Consider the following 17,197-nt stretch of genomic DNA (forward strand, 5'->3'; position numbering starts at 1 on the left):
GCAGAAGAAATATGAAGCCTGTAATCACAACATACCATCACCGTTTTGATCCGGTAATGTGATATTGAAACCAGGGGTGTCACAATATACTGGCATTAAGAATAACCGGATACTAAAACCCACAATTATCGATATTTTTTTAATTTGACACATATGATAATTCAGCGCTCGTTTTAACTTTGAGAGAAAACATACAATAAAAATCCAAATTGAAGGTGAATTTGACCGATCATTTATTTTGAAAGAAAATTTCTATGGCAATAATATTGTTATCATGAATTCTTTTGGCTTGGTGAAAATCTGATATATTGACAGCCCTGAAACCAAAAGTCGGTGTCTTAAGTAGCTAACAAATTAAATCAGTTCAGGTGGCAGCCATCTTTGGAATGCACTCGCATTTTAAAATATTTTAACATAGATGTTAAGATGACAATGTTATTTTTTAAGTGCATCACAATTCACCTACAAATACTATGCAATAAAAGTAGTATGGTGGGAAAGTACATGTACAATTGTGCGTAGCTAAAGGTATTAAGAAGTAAACATCGATCCCTATAGATTCACATTGTGATCATTAAAAATCACACACATTTTAATACAACTCTTCTCACATTTCAGGAGGTTACTTTACTTTATTTGTCCTCAAGAGGCAATTTGGTTTGTAGATAGCAGTACACAACAAGACACCACATACAACAGTTCATATGCAATACATCACAACAAGTATTTTTTCAAAACCTGATTACGGATGGAATAAAATAATTCTTGAATCTGTTTGATTTACATACAGGCATTTTGAATCTGCGACTCGAAGGGCAACAATTTTAGTTCATTGAACAGTGGATGAGTAACATCTGAAAGGACTGACTGACCCTTTTTGATCATTCTATCGCCGTAGATCTGAGTAACATTTCTCAGTTCAGTCCTCACTATTTTACTACACGTTCTAACTATATTACTCCGCTTACTCCTGTTTCTGATGTTCAGGCTGCCATACCAACATACAATGGAGAAACTCAAGATTGATTCAATAAAACAATAATAAAACATTGCCATAAATGACACATCAACACAGACAGCTATTATTCATTTACTACATTATAATTAGTTTAATTCATTACTACAATGAAACATCAATCATTTTGATTCAATGATTTAATAACTTAAAAATGTATTTATTTAATTTATTAAAAGAGCATCACATGTATAGTACATGGACCTGCAATTCGTGTTTTCATCAGTAGACCAATCCATGTACTTAAAAGCAAATACTTATTTCCACAATATAAGACACACAAATTCTAATTTCAAATACTAACGAATAGTATGCGATGTTGGAAGCAGCAGAAGTTTTTTTAATTGCATTAATTTTTTTCTGTCTGAACACCCATGTGGTACTGAAAAGAAAACAATATATTAAAATACAGTATTGGCTGCATAAACATTTGTCACACAAAAGATCATTCAGTCTTAAAGTCAGCTGGATGTGCACTGAGACCTCATTAAAAAAAAAAGCCAACTAGGCTCTAACAATACATGGGAGACTTTGAATGTCGTATGCAGCCAAGAGCCCTCTGCCATAGAGACACGCTTTGTTTAAACCACATGAAACCACATGAATGCAAAACCCTAACTGTCACATCACATAACCTGTTCTTTTATCAAACTCGTGCAAATTCACAGACTTGGCTGTAATAGAATGATATTAGCCCTCTACTGTATTAAATACTGCAATATGTTTCATTTCCAAGGGTATTTTTAGCTGCAGGATCACGATTGTCTCTGTGGACCCAGAGCCATTGAGAGCGAGAGTTGCGCCAACGGAAGTTCAAAATTTTTGCATGTCGCGTGATTCATGGAGCCTTCAGATAGTTCCAGGAAGTTATGTTTTCTCTTTAAATGCTTAATTCCTTTCATTATTTTATTCATTAAATGACTTACGTCTTTAAATGAGTTCAAAGTTTACCTCAGTTGGTCTGTTTAGCCGCAGCTCCATGCGTTACTAGTAACTTCCGGGAACTATTGAGAGCCTCCGTGAACCGCCATTGCTGTGAAAAAACTGCTGCATTGGAGTCAATGGAGTTGACGCGACTCTCTCTCTCATTGGCTCTGTGTGGACCTACATAAACTCTAACTCCAGAGGAGACAAAATGTCAAAAAGAGAATCACAGGGACATCAAGTTCTGTACACATGCTGAACCAGCAGCTTTATACCAAAATCACATGTGGCCTCTTTAAAAAAACAAAGATCTCAATAGAAAATTGGCTGTTCGTCCAAGATGCTTAAATGGGATTTAACTCCAAAAAACAAAGTCAACGATCAAACTGTTGCATCATGATCTTGCGACTCAGTTCATAGGCCAGAAAGAGAGCACCATTGGCAGGAAATGTTCGGATCATAGTAGGGGTCAGACCAGAATACAGAGGCGCCACACCTGAAATCAACAGGGCATAATATGATATGATGCTTTTAAAAGAATACCCTTAAGCCCCATCTTTTTAAAAATGGTTTAAAAATTATGTGAGTAACATATTCAAGATTAAAGATTTAGTCATTAGTGGAGGAAATACTGGGGTCTCACCCTCGTTTCGTAAGATCCCCATGAACGTCTTGAGGAAACCCTCTTGTCTCCCCGCTAAAGAAAGGACCTGGATGCGAGACTTCACGCAGTCTATGGGGTAGACCACCAACCACAGACAGGCACCACCAAACCCCCCACTGAACATCAAAGGCAAAACCCCTATCAGAAGACATCAACTGAGATTAGATTGAATGTTTTTAAAAAAAGAATCTGCAAGTAGTTTCATGTGGAAATCTTACCTATCTGCTCTTTATCTCTGCCCATGCGGTGAGCAAACATAGAGCGACTGAGTTCATATCCTCCAAAGAAACAGAAGTATCCAGGGATTTCACGGGCTACAGTGGTGGTGAGACCCTGATAGAAACCCAAGGGTCCGTTTTTCCGTAGCACGTTTCTCACGACAGACCACACTGTACTGAGAGAATATAGTGCAAAACTCTTCACTGGTAAAATATTGAAAACAAAATGTATTTTGTATGTAAACATGCTGTTTCCAAACGGACTTTTTCTGTCCACTGGCGATCTTGCCGGACGCCTCCATTTCATGCATGGCCTGCAGTCGACATTTGACCAGTTCAGTGGGACATAAAGCCAGAGAGGAGAAGATAGATGCAACGGAACCCGAGCAGGCCTTCTGAACATCACTGAAACACATGACGGTATATCACAAACAATGACAGCATCATCCTCATCATCCACACTGTCATCAGTCATCCTCGATCTAACCATTGGGCATGTGATGTAAGTACTGTGGTACTGTATATCAAAGTCATTAGTGGGATGACATACTGTAAGGCCATATTGACTGTAAGCAAGCAATGTTGTGGTGTCAGAATCACCGCCTGCATTGAATTGCATCACACGTACATTGAGTTGACCGGAGAAACATGAGCACATCTAACTGCTGCACGTTACGTAAGGGTAAATGGATGGGGGTGTCGACGTTAAACAGTTCAACACAGATGTTCTACACAAACACAAGCTACAGATTTCATGAACAGCTCACGATAATATCAAAGTGTATCACCTGTGATGGTGTAACTCACCTGAGTTCTGTGCCTCTGTCAATTCCCGATACAAAGCGGACCACATTCTGACAGAAGCCGTAGCTCATGAAGAGCACTGCGTTTTCTGCGATGTTGGCGATGAGGGCGGGCGTGGTGCCCTGATAGAGCCCTCGTAATCCAACCTGTTTGTAGTTGGAGACGAAGCAGTGCATGAATCCTCTGTACATGCCAGGGAAGGTCTGCATCTTCACTTTAGCTGTGTCGAAGGGCTGCCCACTTAAAACACAGGCAGTTCCACCTTAAAATGAGCGGAAACCGCATGCACATCACTACAGATTCAGTTTATCTGCGTTAGAGAGGTTTACATTTGTACTATGTTTCTAAAACGTATTTGGACAGTTAAATTATGCGTAAAGGTATAGTTCGCCCAAACATTCTGTCATGACTTACTCACCCTCAGGTTGTTCCAAACCTGTATACAGTAAAATCGCCTGTGTTTTTAGTGTGGATTATATATACACTGTGAGTGTTAATTTGACCTTTTTTAACACTGGCGATTTTGCTGTGTATACATTTCTTTGTTTTACGTAACACAAAGGAAGATATTTGAAAGAATGTCAGTAACCAAACAGATCTCATCCCCCAGAATTTTCAGTTTTGGGTGAACCGTCCCTTTAAAATGTAAAGTACACTACCAGTCACTCATTCATATTTTCCATGTTTTAGAAAAATAGTAAGCGTATTAAAACTGTGAAATAACACAAAGGGAGCTGTGAGAATTGCAACTAAAAATAATAATAATAAATTAAAATAAAATAAAACCAGCTTCTTGAGGTTTCACACTGAGATCCTTTTTAAACAATTGAGGTACCAATGAATTCTGCACTCTTATTTACAGCTCTTTTTTCATCATTCAGTCAAAGTAATCTATTTCAAGGACATTTTTGTTCAATACAATTTTAGTTGTAATAGAAAAAAAGTTTTAAGATAATAAGAAACATTTTCCTCAAGTGTTCTTAAATTTATGACTGGTGTTGTTACATTTGATTACAAAATATCAACGCAAGTGACATGAGCAAACAATTGATGGTTGTACATGTATGCTGCTGTTTTCTCGGCATGACTAACTTTTCTGAGCCATTTATTTACAAATAAACCAAAGCCAATGCAATGAATTATTAGTGAATGACTTGATACAGTATACAGAGAAGTTGTTTATAGTTTATAACACGACAAACTTATTTTTATGAAATGTTTTGCTTTTAGAAATGTTCTTGTGCTACAGTGTATTATTACACATTTTTAGATTAGTGTCCAAACATTTATGAGGTCACCGGTCACAAATCAAAGCATAAAGCATGTTTCTGGCATTTCTTTACACAGCATAATTTCAGTTATTGTATCTTTTTTTTGTTCTGTTGAACACAAAATGAGATATTTTGAGGAATTTAGGTAAGCAAACAGTTCTAGGGCATCTATGACTACCATTTTAAATTTCCCTACTATGGTAGTCAATGATGTCCCAGAAATGTCAGTTGCAAACATTCTTCCACATATCTTTGTGTTCAACAGCACAAAGAAATGTATACCGTTTGAAACAACTTGGGGGGATTCATTAATGACACAATTTTCATTTTTTGGGTGGACTATCCCTATAAACAAAAGTTGGCAGTTCAACAAAGTTGTGCAAATCAAACTGACCTGCCTGGACAACCCAAATTAAGTTCTAGTTCGTAAACGCCAAAATGATTTGAGTAAAAGGAAATGATTAATACAAGAGTGTTACCACATGCTCCAGCTGACAGGTCTATGATGGCTTCAGTGATGGGATGTGGGGTCATGGTTAGGTCGTCTATATTGCATCAGTTGCTGCAAAGTGTAGAATTAAGTCTTAATCATCCACCATTTTACATGTTTACCCTCACTTTGCATAAACATTGCGAGGAAAAAACAGTAAAACCACCATGAAACAATTTTGGTGTAGCAACGATATTTATAGCAGATTTACCATTTGTATAACCACAACTTTATTAAAGAATCATGGGTAAATGATGGTTACTGTAGCAAAACCACGGTTAATTTTCCTATGGTTTAACTACGGTAACCGTGTTGTCGTTGGTCGTAACCCAGTTACTTTTCAATATGGCTATAATATTACTTTTCCCTACTTTTTTGTAGTTTCGAAATCCACACAAATCTCTAGAAAATATGTAAGATTATATCAGCTGGATAAGCATTGCGTTGTGTTACAGTAGGAATATCCCGCGAGCTCTCTATTTATAGTCATCTTAATCTGTAACCACATGAAATTCCCCACTCGGAGAAATCGAGTCTCTGCACGCGTTTGCTTTGAGTTTAACTGTGACCATTTAAAGCTGCCCACCTGCCCACGTCAACATAAGATCAACATTTTACTACAATGTCACGTTATGTTCTGTTCTGCATGATAACACAAAGTATACACTCACCGAGCTTTAATCGTTGACTGTGCGGTGCACACTTACATAAATCCAGTTAAATTAAAGCCTCTGAACAAAGCCTCCTGTTAAAGACGTGTTAGGCCAGTGAACATCCCTAAGGCACTTCCTCAATCACTACTAGTGTGTTATACACTCACTGAAGGGTGTGTCTTGTGCACTGTGGTGATATTCCTGGAAAACGTGCTTTACCCTTGAAACAAGAGAAGATTAGCTAACATGTTGCGCTTATATCCTTCCTAAATCGGTTGACTAAACCTAAAGGTTGTGAAACAATTATTACTGTAGCCTACATCAGAGGGAGATCTTTGAGCATAACAGTTGTCAGTGACGCTTTTAACCACTAGACGGCAGAATAGTCTTGAATATTGTACCAGTTTTATAAGCAGCAACACGGTGCATTGTAAATTGCCATATTCTACAGCCTACAGAATGTTTGCACATAAAAAAACAAAGATTTAATATAGCCTAGCATCAAATAAACATCCACGTACATTCACATTTTTACGTATTTTATTTTTAATAAGCTTACAAAATGAATCATTTATCAAATACCAATAAATGATCAACACTAACAGAAGAGTGTAAAGCATAAAAATATTTTACTAATTTCTATTAAAAACATGACCAATGTAACATTGTTATTGTTACTGTAGCAAATCCATATTTTTACACATCTTTTTTTCATAATAATTCGGGTTGTTTTACTACAAATAACAGTTAAACTACTCCTGTCATAATTTAGGGTTAAAAAGGGGTTAAACTTAAAAATACAAACATCAATCAAACCAATCCGATTTTAAAACGATCAATAATGCATTACAGACCTAAAAACAACATACACGTGAATATAAGTGAACTAATATATTTAATTACTGTATTATACTATGAATATACAGCATTGACAAATCGACAGCACATCGTTACACTATTTGTTTCATAATGGTAGGCTGACTCGACAAAAGATCTTATAGATGTTGTTTTAAGTAACATCATCATGATATTTATCAAAATGCCTTTCTTGTTTCAGATGTCTGATATCTTTGATCAGTGAAAACACCTTCACTCTTAACAGGCTTCTCCGTTTTTTACGCCTACAGTATATAACTTGCTTATTATTGTGAAACAAAATAACACAAATATGTTTGTGTCGTAAACTACCGACAAACAATTCGTGCAGCTATTGTTCGGATGTTGGTGCGCGCATGTGTATTTTCACAACATTTGTACCTCGCCGAAAGTTTGTTTACTAGTTTTCAGCGGACGAAAACACCGCTTGTTTCGCTTTCAATCCCGCGCCTGTGATTGGCTGTCGGCGCCTGTCAATAACGTGCGGGGGCGGTGTCAGGTGACATATGATAGTGAGTTCCAGTAAGCGCACTGGAGTTTTGGTACACAGACATTCAACAAGCGACAGCAGCGGCAGGACTATCGCATACTGCTGGACTGGACTGGATTACAAAACTTCATAACAACACAAATCTGACGCCATTCTGTCTACTTTATCCCAACGTGTAGTTATAGTTCGGACGCACGCTTATCATAAGTCGTTTCCAATGTAACTAAGTCAGTTTTAAAGTAACACTGTTTCCTTTCTGTGTGTTTTTATTCGCGTTTACGTTATTGCGCATGACTCATACTTTCTTTTGCCAATCTTATGTGACATTTTAAGACACGCACAGTATTGCTGGTACCATGGCTGAGGCAGCCCAAAACCAGATGGTCGACATCGACCCGGACTTCGAGCCGCTCTCCCGGCCGCGCTCGTGCACTTGGCCGCTGCCGCGACCGGAGTTCCCCAACCCCGCAGCCGCCGACTCCAACACATCCTCCCCGGCTCCGTCCGTCAAGCAGGAGCCCTCCAGCAACACGGACTTCATCAATAACCTCAGTCTGCTGGAAGAGAATGAGGACTATCCCGATCAGAAGCCTCTAATCCTGTGCGCTGATTTCCAGTGCCAGGAGAATTGCATCCACCAGCAACATCAGCAGCACCAGCAGATCCCGAGTCAGCAGCAACAGGTGCCCGTGCTCTCCTCTCCGGTGGCCGCCGCCGCGGCCGCAGCCGCCGCGCAACGCAAGAGCAGCTCGTCCCGACGCAACGCCTGGGGGAATATGTCATACGCGGACCTGATCACCAAAGCCATCGAGAGCACCCCTGAAAAACGCCTCACCTTGTCACAGATCTACGACTGGATGGTGAAGAGCGTGCCTTATTTTAAGGACAAGGGGGATAGTAACAGCTCTGCTGGCTGGAAGGTATTTCTTTTGAATATTTGCTTTCTGTACACACGCGCGCCGGTCTATGAGCCGTGCGTCGCGTACCGTACGTGAGCGCTGCGTCCAATAAAACGCGCCGCAAATATACGCGCGCTCGCGCCTAGCTTGTCAGAACGCAAGAATGAGGGAGTTTATAGAATTATGTCTCGCTTTCTAATCTTCTGGGTTTTGGCGTATTGGCTATTGATTTCTGTTTTCCCATATGGCCCAATTACGCCTTTCAAAGGTGATTATTGTGCATCCTTCACTTATTGTTTTTAGGATTGTCATGGGATTGTCAATAGTCTCTATTCATTGTGTAGGATTGCCTCTCATTAAATGCAGCACATGGTGAGGTGGTGCAGTCAATGGGTCAAGTGCTGTGGCATGTCATATGACAGGTCTCGAGTAATATGGGTTATGAGATGCCTGCTGATAGGGAAGATCTTTCCACATTTCCAGGTAAAAGGCAAATGCACATCCAGATCTAGACTTAAGATCGATTGCTTTCCCAAAGAGAAAGACCCCCTCTTGAGAAAATGCAGAATTGACCATGGGGTTTATTTCCAAACACTCAACAATAGTAATGTTTTTCTAGTTTAACGTTTTCCCCAAAAAACAAAATTCTAAATAAATAACAAATCAATTTAAAGTGTAATATGAATGTTAAAAGTATTTTGTCTATCTGTCATAAATCCATTCATAGGTTTGTTTTTTCTGAAAAGTTCAATATTTTGGTGCAGAATTGACGCACTTTATCTTTAAACAGTGTGGTTAATGAGAAGTTTGATGTGGTTGAGGTATACTTTCGGTACACTGGAAGTACACTTTGGTGTAGATCCAGACCAGGCCATATAAACACCAGCGATCACATGATCAAGACTCCAACTCTCGTGAAAGGCATGCGATAAGGTGTATCCCAACAAAACAATTCAGGTGACACACAGAAACATCATCACGTCACTTTACTACCGGTGTTCCTGAACCAGCCTGGCAACCGGAGCAACAAGAAAACAATCCCTTTCACGTCCATGGAAACCTCCGCGTTAGGTGGGCCCAAAGTTGTGTTGTTGGGTGTAGCGCCTCATCGCGCCGCACACTATTAATATCCGTGAGATTAACTGTCAATACCCCTCCGATGTTTGCCAAGTATGTAAGCGTGGCAGTCTACACATGCAAGGAAGGATCCGCTCCACCCTTTGGTTTATTGTCTGGGTCTTTGCGCCAGCATTCCTCAATTGTCATGCTATTGTGTGATTCAGTTGGGGAGGCGTATGCGTTGATCGCCGAACGGAAAAGAGTGTTTAAAAGAGTGTTTTACTGTTCTCTTGTTTGATGACACAGTACAGAGAGTCAAGTAGGACAGTTTTCCTGCTGTTATCTGATAAAGCCGTTGTCGGATCAGTGTGTTATTGGTTTACCCAGCGTGTTGGTTATAAACTAATGTGATCTGTTTGATCTTATTGAATCTGATTGAACGCTCGGCACTTTTGGCTCACTGTTAGTGAACCACAGGAAGTGTTTAATTTAATTCTGATGTCATGAATGATGTGGCACGCTGGTAATGATTGCCATAAGGAGCCTTCTCGCACGTAAAGTTCATTGTGGGTTTGAATCCCAGTTGACACACGTACTGATAAAACGTATACTTTGAATGTATAATAAGCTACTTTGGATAAAATCATCTTCCAAATGTATGATTGTAAACATAGCTTTGACCTTACCGTGACGTCTAACAACGCTGAACATCGCAGGCCTGCGAGGTGACATGCGAGGTCAGCTACGTCATCTCACCAGTGGCCTTTTTGTTATTAGGCAAATAGCTGATCTCTTAATGTGCTGCAGTCATGCGTTGACGTGTTTGAGATTGCACTTTCTGCATATGCTGTAAATGACTCAGTGACTTGTTTGGTTTCACTGCTTTGTGTTGGAAGGGCGTGAGGTGGCATAGTGAATCGGTGACTTGGCCCTGGTGCCCTCACTATATTCTTCTTTTGTATTATTGACCTTAGTAAACACGCAAGCTGTGTGAGGATGAGAGTGTGAGCGGTTGACATGTCAAGCAATGACAGCAATGCTTTTTCTTCCTAGTTAGTGTACATTTATGCTTATACATGGAATAAGTGGACTTGCATTAGTCAAAAGGCGTTTACTGCAAAAAAAAATGAAATGGTGACCCACTACTGCACTTAAAGGACCCAAATTTAAAGGGACAGTTCACCCAATAATGAAAATTCTGTCATGAATTACTCGCTCTCTAGTTGTTTAAAAAAAATTCTTTGTTTGGTTGAACACAGAGAACGATATTTGGAAGAATGCTTGTAACCAAAAAATTCTTGGACCCCATTTGCTACCATAGTAGGAAAAATGACAATTGTTGTCAAAAGTGACCCAGAATTGTTTGCATTCTTCAAATTATCTTCTTTTGTGTTCAACAGAACAAAAAAATATGAAGTAATTTTTCCTACTATGGTAGTCAATGGGGTCCAAGAACTGTTTGGTTGTAAGCATTCTTCCAAATATTTGCCTGTGTATATCAGAACAAAGAAATTTATAGATTTGGACCAACTTGTAGTTGAGTAAACGATGACAGAATTTTTATTTTTGGGTGAACTAAAGAATGAAAATTCTTTTGTCATTTATTCATCCTCATGTAATTTCACACCTGTATGACTTTCTTCTGCAGAACACAAAAGAAGATATTTTAAAGAACGTTGATAACCAAACAACACTGAACCTTATTGGATTCCATTGTAAGAACACAAAACCACTGAGACATTTCTCAAAATATCTTCTTTTGTGTCACAAGTGTCGCATACAGAGTTTGAATGACACGAGGGTAAATAAATGATGACAGCATTTTTATTCGTGGCTGAACTATACCCTTAAACTGCACATTTCCCTAATCAATTTAATTAAAATGTATGAAATTTAACTTGAAACCATAAAAAAGAAAAACCTGAAATCATAATAATGAAACACGACTAAATGCATCTTGTTGTTCTGCACAGTCAGCTCGCTTTGGCAAGAAGTGGGAGGCCAGCGTCTCTCCCATATTCTCTCCTGAATCAGGGTATTCTCTCAGAGAGAAAAAAAGACACGGAAAGCGAGAAATCCATCAACGCCGCTGCTCGCACGCTCTGATCGTGACAAAAGAATTGAATCTTTGACAGACCCCGTCACCCCCCGCTCAACCCTCAGCGCTGAATCATCTGGTTGAATTGTCAGTGTGTGTGATTTGCTACAGTCTGGGCTTGGGTCCAGAGGATAAAGTAACTCTTCTTGACAGAGTAACTTTCGGCGGTTAATGTCACACCTCCAAAGGGTAAATTCTTGAAGCCAGGTTACCGTACTCGGGGCGGCCTTTATACTCTTCCCACAATCCACTGAATACTGCTGTCAGTTACTCTTCCTCAGTAGTTTGCATTGATGGACCGTGCGTTTATCAGCTACGCTGAAACACTGACCGAGGGTTAGTTAAACCGTCACATTTGTCGTGTAGTGAAGGGGAAATATTTAAAAGGAAACAAAGTGAATACCAGACGCTAAATACACATTCTTCAGTGACAGGTTGACGTAAATCTGTATTCTTTGGACTATATTGTATAGCTTTTCAATAATATTATACAGATTATTTAAAAAAAAAGAATGCCATGTTAATATGTTTTGGCAGTCTTCTGATATGAGATTGTTGTCAGCGTGTTTCAGCCAGTTTTTACCAAACGACAAGTTCTGTATTAAATGTAACCCAGTGAGTCAGAAAGCTTTGGGCAGCTTGACACGGCAGCTCATATTTTCAGCCATCTCACTTCATGTCCCATCAAAGAACATACAGAAGTGACTAAAAGTGATCATTTGCTTTTAGTTTCCCCTCAGGTTCAATTAAACCCTTAAAATATGTGATGCATGGTACAAAAGGACAAAACACAACTTTTAAGATATTTATTGGGCTAAATTATTTGCCACGTCAAGGAATATAGGATTTATTCAAATATACAGCATTTAAAAAATAAAAAAGCTTACAGGAAATAAATCATACATTGACACCAATAGTATCTGCTATTAATATTTGTTGATCCTCTCTTGTCGTAATGTTTTGTCATTCTCCTCAGCTTTGTCTTTATAAACTTTGCACATGTATCGCGTGTAACTTTTGGAAATTCTCCCTAAATTCTTCTCATAGCTGAGCATCAGTTTATAGACGGTTTCATCGGATGCACGCGCCTGGCTCGAAGTTAACTACCTGTTTGGTTATATATTTTTTTAAATATAATAATAATAATAATAATAATAATAAATAAAATGTCAATAATTTTTTTGTTATGTATATTTGAATAAAAAGCTAAAATATTAATTAAAGTTGGACTTTTCAATGGGACTGTATGTTTAACATGTTCTTTGCTGATTTGAGTTTTGTTTATTTATATCATTTTGTTTGTTTTTTTGCAAAATGATTTGCACATTTTTTACAAATGTTACAAGCCAGATTTGAACTTCCATTGGCCACATGAGCATTTCGTCATTGCATGCATCAACAACTAGGCCATGACTCCAACCCACATTAGTTTCATTTTGTTCTCAGCCCATGTCTCTATTCGGGATCTGAAGAAAACAGAAGCTCATGTAGTGTGTTATGAAGTCTTTTGTAATGCTCTTTTGGTCTTTAGCACTTCTGTCACAAATGCCGATGTTGCAACCCAGATTTGAACTCACATCACCCACATGAGCATCACAGCTCAACTTCTCATAACGCGCATTAACCTCCAGACCACGACTGCAACCTGGTTCACCCACGTTTCTATTTAAGCTCTGACCAAACCAGAAGTTAAAAGGCTCTTGTATTGTGGTGCTTTTGTAACGCTCCTTTAGTGGTGTGATAAACTTGTTGCATGCGCGGGGTCTGAAAGGTCATACGTGATATGAGGTCTCTGAGTGTTTCTGAACAAACACGCCTAGACAGTTCGTTTTGATCCGTGCACTGTTGTTCTCATGTCTGTCTGTTTCTGCTATATCTATGAAACATACGTCACTCCGGCAGTGTAAATATTTGATGCAGGTTGCTGTCACCAATCACTAGAGCGGTCTTTGATGTCCACAATCGATTTTGCTGTCCTGTGTTACATCACACTTTGCTCCTATGATAACCCCTCCTCCAATCATATGACACTTTTTGACATCTCTTTCAAAACAAAGACATACAGTACGTCCAGGTCTAACTTTATTGGTCATCTTATAGACAGTTTAGTTCAGTGTTATTGTATGATGTTCTACCGGATGTTAGATGGGCATTTTAAATAAGTGTGAATAAGCTGACTGCTATTGCCTACTATCTTAAATCTGCAAAGGAGTATTTTAAAGGAGGACCTCCAAAAAAGGCCCCCCAAAATTCTGATAATTTATTCACCCGTGTATACCATGCCAAGTGTAAATGTCTTGCTTTCGTTAGTTAAACACAAAAAATATATGTTTACATACACAATAATTGCTGTCATGCTATTTTATGGTACTCAAAATGAGATTCCAGCAAACACACATCCATCATAAAAGTAATCTGAACGACTCGGGTGGGTTAATACGTGTCTTATGACACAAAACAATACTTTTGTGACAGAAAACTATTAATAATTTGAGCTTATTTAACATAACTGAAATGTAAACATAAACAAACTGATTTGTTTGCTCATTTTAAATATGGCGGCTCATCGATAACTTAAAATAAACTTTTTGGGTCATTACAATTTGGAGTACCATATAAAAAATAACACAACAGCATTTTAATATATAATTTATCAGATGACGGAAAGTGATATACATCTGGGATGGCAAGTACATGTTAAGCAAATTTTTGTGTGAACCGTTATCGACACTTATTACACGGCTCATTTGAATGCTTGATTCTGATTGGCCAGTCGCGACATTCCAAGGGTTGTGATTTTCAAATAACAATCGTTCAAAACTAAGAACACCCTGTAACCCAGATGCTGCAAATCATTTTGAGAGGGGCAGTTTAATATTACACAAAAATTTATTATAAATATGTCCTTTAATAACATATATGACATTATATTTACAAAAGATTAAACCAATTTGCCTTTTCGTGGCGTTTGAACGTTGTTTCTTACTTTAAAACCGAAACTAAATGGCTTTTCCTCGCGGAAGGTCTGCATTCGGTAAAAATGAACTAATAAAATATTTCAAATTCACCGGATGACTTCCGGTTGTGAACGCTGGCACGTGTTAGCTGCCGATGCACCGGGAGTACGTTATTTGACGATTTAACGAGGTTAAACAATGTTTTTTAACGAGGTGCTTTTATCAGAAAAATTGTATTGAACAATTTTATTATTAGTGGATTTTACTATGAGTTTTTATTATTTTAAGTGCTATTTTCTGAGCGCCTGCCTATAGGTAAGCGTGGTATTTCCCGGTGTGGACTCATTAGTGAGCTGTATGCTTGCTAAGCGGCAGGACGGAGAATGTGGATTAACATCTTGTTAATATGGAGTGCATACGTTTGGATTGTCCTTTCTAGGGCTGCACGATATATCGAAAAATTATCGTTACCTCGATAATAGAATATGCGATATCCATATCGCAGAGAGTTGCGATAAATTAAATTTGTTTCATGTGTCAATCATTTGTGTGTTGCATGCTTAGATTGTCCAAATTGGACCAATCAGAAGGGGCATTACTATCTTTATACCCGCCAAATAGGTGCTATTATACTATTGGCTAGATCGCGGGCCCAAAGGTGAACCTAGCAGCTCAAAGCAGAGAGCGGAAAATAAATATGGCAGGAATAGAGACGAGCGAGGAAAATGACAGCGACGAACTTGTGCCTAAAAAGAACGGTACGTTACGTCTGAAATATGGCAATATTTTGCAGGGATCGACATTAACGCTTGTCCGGGAGAAGTGAATGTTTTGTATGGGCAAGTGAGAGTGCGACATATATGTACAGTAGAATAATACGAATATGTGCATTAGACAGAGCTGCGTGTATGTGTGAAGTGCGTTTGTCGTAGTTGCGCTTGTTTGTGTGTAACAAACGTTACATACGTTACATACGAGTCCATGTAACATACGTTTACTAGATACGAACGCGGAATCCTGTTATTTCAATGTCATCTGGCTGTTCTGCGTGTCTGAGTGAATTATGTACACAGTTTAACATTCAACACGGGTGATGGTCGAGGATTTATCTGCGTTTGCATTGTATGAGGATATGAACACTAGTGATGGGTCGTTCTTGAACGATTCGAATCTTTAATGTGACTCGGGAAGAACGAGTCGTCTTGCGGAGTGATTCGTTCAGTCGCGCATGCGTAACATTCTATGGGTCCTGTACTGGAATTAGTAAATTAACTAATTTTTCTGTCCAAAGCTGTCACGTCACGTGACAAAAGAATGAACGACTCAAACCCGAAGACTCGGGAGGTGAACTAATCAATTCTCTTTCCGGCTCTGATTGCATTGGTTAAGCGTACGGGGCTGTCACGTGATGAACGAACGACTCAAACCCGAAGACTCGGAAGGTAAACTAATCAATTCTCTTTCAGGCTCTGAATGCATTGGTTAAGCGTAAGGGGCTGTCACGTGATGAACGAACGACTCAAACCAGAAGACTCGGAAGGTGAACTAATCAATTCTCTTTCTGGCTCTGGCTGCATTGGTTAAGCGTAGGGGGCTGTCACGTGATGAACGAACGACTCAAACCCGAAGACTCGGAAGGTGAACTAATCAATTCTCTTTCCGGCTCTGACTGCATTGGTTTAACTTACGAAGCTGTCACATTGTGAACGAACGAGTCAAACCTGAGGACTTGTCAGATAAGAGGTGTGGTGAGCTAATCATAGACTAAAGACCCAGGTAAACAATGAAGTAATCTTTTCTGTTTCTTATAGCATTATAGTTTTGTATTGTTTGTAATGTGATCAACATTTGCATAAGTAGTAGATGCGTTAGGAAAGTAACATGTAACATTTTAATTATATTTGGCTAAAATGAACGAAATGAACGATATGACTCGAAAAAAGTTTCGTTCATTTTGCTGAACGAGACTCAAAGGTCAGAGTCAGTAAAATGATCCGAACTTCCCATCACTAATGAACACATGAACTTCATCTCCAGAGTTGTTCTGAGAGTTTATTTTACGAGCGCTTTACTGTTTGAGTGTAGCTATTGGCAAACACACAAAAACTTGAGCCTTCCCAGAAAACCTGTCAAAATAAAAGTCCTGTTGTATTGAACACACACTGTAGTGTTGTCTAAATGTTTGCCTCTTCCTCGATAGTTTTTTTTAGCCTGAATTAGATTTAATTACATCAGAAGAATATCTATTACCTGTTTATTTCAGTATGATAATTACATATATAAATAATAAAAAAAGCTAATAAAATAGCATTTCTCTAGGAAATGTTATATCGCAAGAAACATCGTTATCGCAATATTCAACAACAAAATCGCACATAGCATATTTTCTCAATATCGTGGAGCCCTAGTCCTTTCCTCTTTTTTTCATCCTGTGGAATTAATCCAAAAGTATTCGGCAGCTCAACTTCTACAGCTGAGGTTCTGCCTATTCGATCCGCCTCCAGCCCTTTATCCTCACCAGGATATTATCTATCAGCCCCGACGCAAATATGTGCATCGGGGATCCCGGCGATGCTACAAGAAGGATTCTTCAAGTGCAATAACATCTATTTGGTCTTCAAAACGTGCTCCCTCAAGGAAACATCTTCGGGTTGTGAATCACAACTTGCTGTCAAAGGTACCCAGACAGATTGGCACAAATTCCGGTAAGAATGATCTTAAATTCGAATTGTGGAATACTCGATCGTTGTCTGGCAAGGGTCCATTTGCTTAACTGAGA

The 17,197-nt window shown here is 38.8% G+C and overlaps 2 protein-coding genes across 4 annotated transcripts in view; one reads left to right on the forward strand and one right to left on the reverse strand.

Annotated features, from left to right (window-relative positions):
• Positions 1–329: 329 nt before the first annotated feature.
• Positions 330–6,205, reverse strand: slc25a15a (solute carrier family 25 member 15a). 3 transcript variants are annotated; one of them, XM_057351032.1, is made up of 7 exons: positions 6,058–6,205; positions 5,376–5,458; positions 3,629–3,865; positions 3,086–3,226; positions 2,822–2,997; positions 2,583–2,741; positions 331–2,435 (listed from the first exon to the last, which is right to left on the reverse strand). In XM_057351032.1, the coding sequence occupies exons 2-7, from the start codon at positions 5,378–5,380 to the stop codon at positions 2,314–2,316; spliced, it is 840 nt and encodes a 279-aa protein (XP_057207015.1). In that variant the 5' UTR covers positions 5,381–5,458; positions 6,058–6,205; the 3' UTR covers positions 331–2,313. The 3 variants fall into 3 exon arrangements, with proteins under 3 accessions (XP_057207016.1, XP_057207015.1, XP_057207014.1); XM_057351031.1 differs by having other exon boundaries at positions 332–2,435; positions 3,629–3,887; positions 6,058–6,204; XM_057351033.1 differs by lacking the exon at positions 6,058–6,205 and having other exon boundaries at positions 330–2,435; positions 3,629–3,887; positions 5,376–5,430.
• Positions 6,206–7,426: 1,221 nt separating this feature from the next.
• foxo1a (forkhead box O1 a) overlaps positions 7,427–17,197 on the forward strand; it is a 42,005-nt gene continuing 32,234 nt past the window's right edge. Inside the window, exon 1 of the mRNA XM_057351013.1 lies at positions 7,427–8,325. Coding sequence (XP_057206996.1) covers positions 7,762–8,325 — 564 coding nt within the window. The 5' untranslated portion in view covers positions 7,427–7,761. The remainder of the gene's footprint in view (positions 8,326–17,197) is intronic.

The sequence above is a fragment of the Triplophysa rosa genome, linkage group LG14 (assembly GCF_024868665.1).
Source record: "Triplophysa rosa linkage group LG14, Trosa_1v2, whole genome shotgun sequence".
In the NCBI taxonomy this organism is placed as follows: domain Eukaryota; kingdom Metazoa; phylum Chordata; class Actinopteri; order Cypriniformes; family Nemacheilidae; genus Triplophysa; species Triplophysa rosa.

What these genes read in the sequence shown, in the direction of transcription:
- slc25a15a (XM_057351033.1), bottom strand. Translation starts at nt 5,430, where the DNA reads ATGACCCCACATCCCATCACTGAAGCCATCATAGACCTGTCAGCTGGA. An exon ending in CCTGTCAGCTGGAGCATGTG is followed by an intron (nt 3,888 to 5,375) that starts GTAACACTCTTG and finishes GCTCATTTTAAG; the next exon opens with GTGGAACTGCCTGTGTTTTA. An exon ending in GACAGAGGCACAGAACTCAG is followed by an intron (nt 3,227 to 3,628) that starts GTGAGTTACACC and finishes CATGTGTTTCAG; the next exon opens with TGATGTTCAGAAGGCCTGCT.